General features: G+C 45.2%; 1 protein-coding gene across 1 annotated transcript in view; it reads left to right on the forward strand.

Annotated features, from left to right (window-relative positions):
- WNK2 (WNK lysine deficient protein kinase 2) overlaps nucleotides 1–1,659 on the forward strand; it is a 121,220-nt gene extending 119,561 nt beyond the window's left edge. The window contains 3 exon segments of the mRNA XM_009889946.1: nucleotides 38–150; nucleotides 1,526–1,583; nucleotides 1,585–1,659. Coding sequence (XP_009888248.1) covers nucleotides 38–150; nucleotides 1,526–1,583; nucleotides 1,585–1,659 — 246 coding nt within the window.
- The last annotated feature ends 301 nt before the right edge of the window (nucleotides 1,660–1,960 follow it).

The raw sequence follows: 1,960 nt of genomic DNA on the forward strand, positions 1-1,960 counted from the left end.
GCTTAATAGCACGCTTTCTGTATTTTTCCTTTTGTAGGTTAATTCAGTAAGAACAGGATTGGGGAAAAAGTGTGTTCTTCCAGCGTCTTGCCCCATGCCCGCTGCGTTAACTCCTGGAGCTCCACCATCCCTGCCAGTGCCTATGCCAGGGCCCCGCTCTGGCACGGTGACACCTTATGTGATGCCTCTTTGTCAGTATGGTGGAGTTTTCCCTACGCCCGCTTACGGCGTGCAGTGGTTGGGGCCGGCAGCGCAGCCCGGCATGGCAGGAGGTCCCAGCGTTGCACAGTTCTCGCCCCTCGGCACAATGTGCTTGCAGATGTACCCAGGGCCGCTGCGGCCCCCCGCTGCCGAGCCGCTGGGCCCCCGCCTGCGGATGACGTAGCTCGGCTGCTTTGCCGCGGGTACCGATGGTCTCGGTGTCGGCACGCGGTGGGGTTGGTCTGTAGATGCCACCGGTGTTGGAGGGGAGGTGGGGGCGCAGGCCAGCCCCGCCAGCATACACAGCCATACACTGCATCCAGCAATCACTGTGAAAGGGTTTCACAAAAGACAAGTCCGTTTGTTCTGGCAATATTTGCTTCTATTTTATTGCTGCGGACACTTGATTCTGTTGTGTTCTGATGTTTTACATTTGGCGATCCTTAAAGTCGATGTACTTGAATTGATGACTAGAAAATTGTACTAACCCCTGCAGGAGTACAGTGCCTTGAATTTCAGCTTTTCAGTTCCAGCTGGAAAGAGATGTAAAATTATTTGAAAGGTGTATTTTATTTACAATCTGCTTGTGAGTTGAAGTTCTTTTTTATTTGCGAAGACCTTGAAGGTTTACAGTTGGCGTTCTTCATCGGTTTCATTCTGCTGTAAATGCTTTTACTTTAATTCATGGGTTGAATTATTGCATCTGAGGCTTTTTTAAAAACAAATAATAATAATAATTGCGAGGTGAGGTTTGTTTGAGTTGCCGATCAAAAAGTTGTTTGTGTTTGTACAAGGAGTAGTGAAATGCACATTTTAAAATAGGAGCATTTACAGAGCGATCCAAGTAAGTTGTATATAAGGACAGGTAATAGCTTTGGGCAGTGCAATTCATTCTCTTCCCCAGTCTTTGGTAAAGTTGTTGTAGACGGCAACTTATTTCTCTAACAGGCAGGCAAATACTGTTTTCTTCTGGATCAGCAGCAAATTGGGTAACGTTTTCTTTCCCCTGCTGGGCTTTTTTCATTTAGTTAAGTTACAAACTCATGCATGTTTCATAAGTGGAAAGAAAAAAAAAAAACCTAACTGAAACCTCAATTGTAGGAGAGCACGTCTCCAGGTTACCTGTAAGTACAGCACTTGCACGTGTTCTGGCTTCGGTTCGCCCACCAAGGTTAAGAATGGTGTTTTGCCACCGATGTTCTAGCAGTATTCCAGCTAAACCAGAATAAAAATGTGAAGCTGTTCTTTTTTGTATCTGTTTCACATCAGTTTTGGAGTCTCACCACTTTTTGTTGGGAATTTTTATTTTCTTTTCTTTTCTAAGTTGTAATTAAGTTTGCACTCTAGGTGGCATGGGCACCTCTCTCCTGTTCGAAAGTTGCTTTTTTGTCCATTTTACTGTGCGTAGAGTCTCCGCCTGCACCACCTCTCGGTCTAAAGGCACAAGACAACCACTAAAAATGATTTGCTGATGGTAAGTCTCTTTTCCCTGGAGGGCGCGAAGGGAGGGCTTTGCAGGCTCAGGTCCCGAACCCCGCGCTCACGCCTGAAGGCATGTTGCTCTGTATCTCTACTGCGATGACAATTTATACTGTCTGCTGAAGGGCAGAGATGTCTTGTGCTGCCAAGCTGTGAATTGTATAGTTCTATTGTACTTTGAGCGTTATATCTGTCTAAATTATTTTGTTTGTACCCTTTGAATATATTATTCCATCAATTCAGTTAGAATTGAATTTTATAGATGACTATGCAGAGTCTT

The sequence above is a fragment of the Charadrius vociferus genome, unplaced genomic scaffold (assembly GCF_000708025.1).
Source record: "Charadrius vociferus isolate BGI_N301 unplaced genomic scaffold, ASM70802v2 scaffold67, whole genome shotgun sequence".
Classification (NCBI taxonomy): Eukaryota; Metazoa; Chordata; class Aves; order Charadriiformes; family Charadriidae; genus Charadrius; species Charadrius vociferus.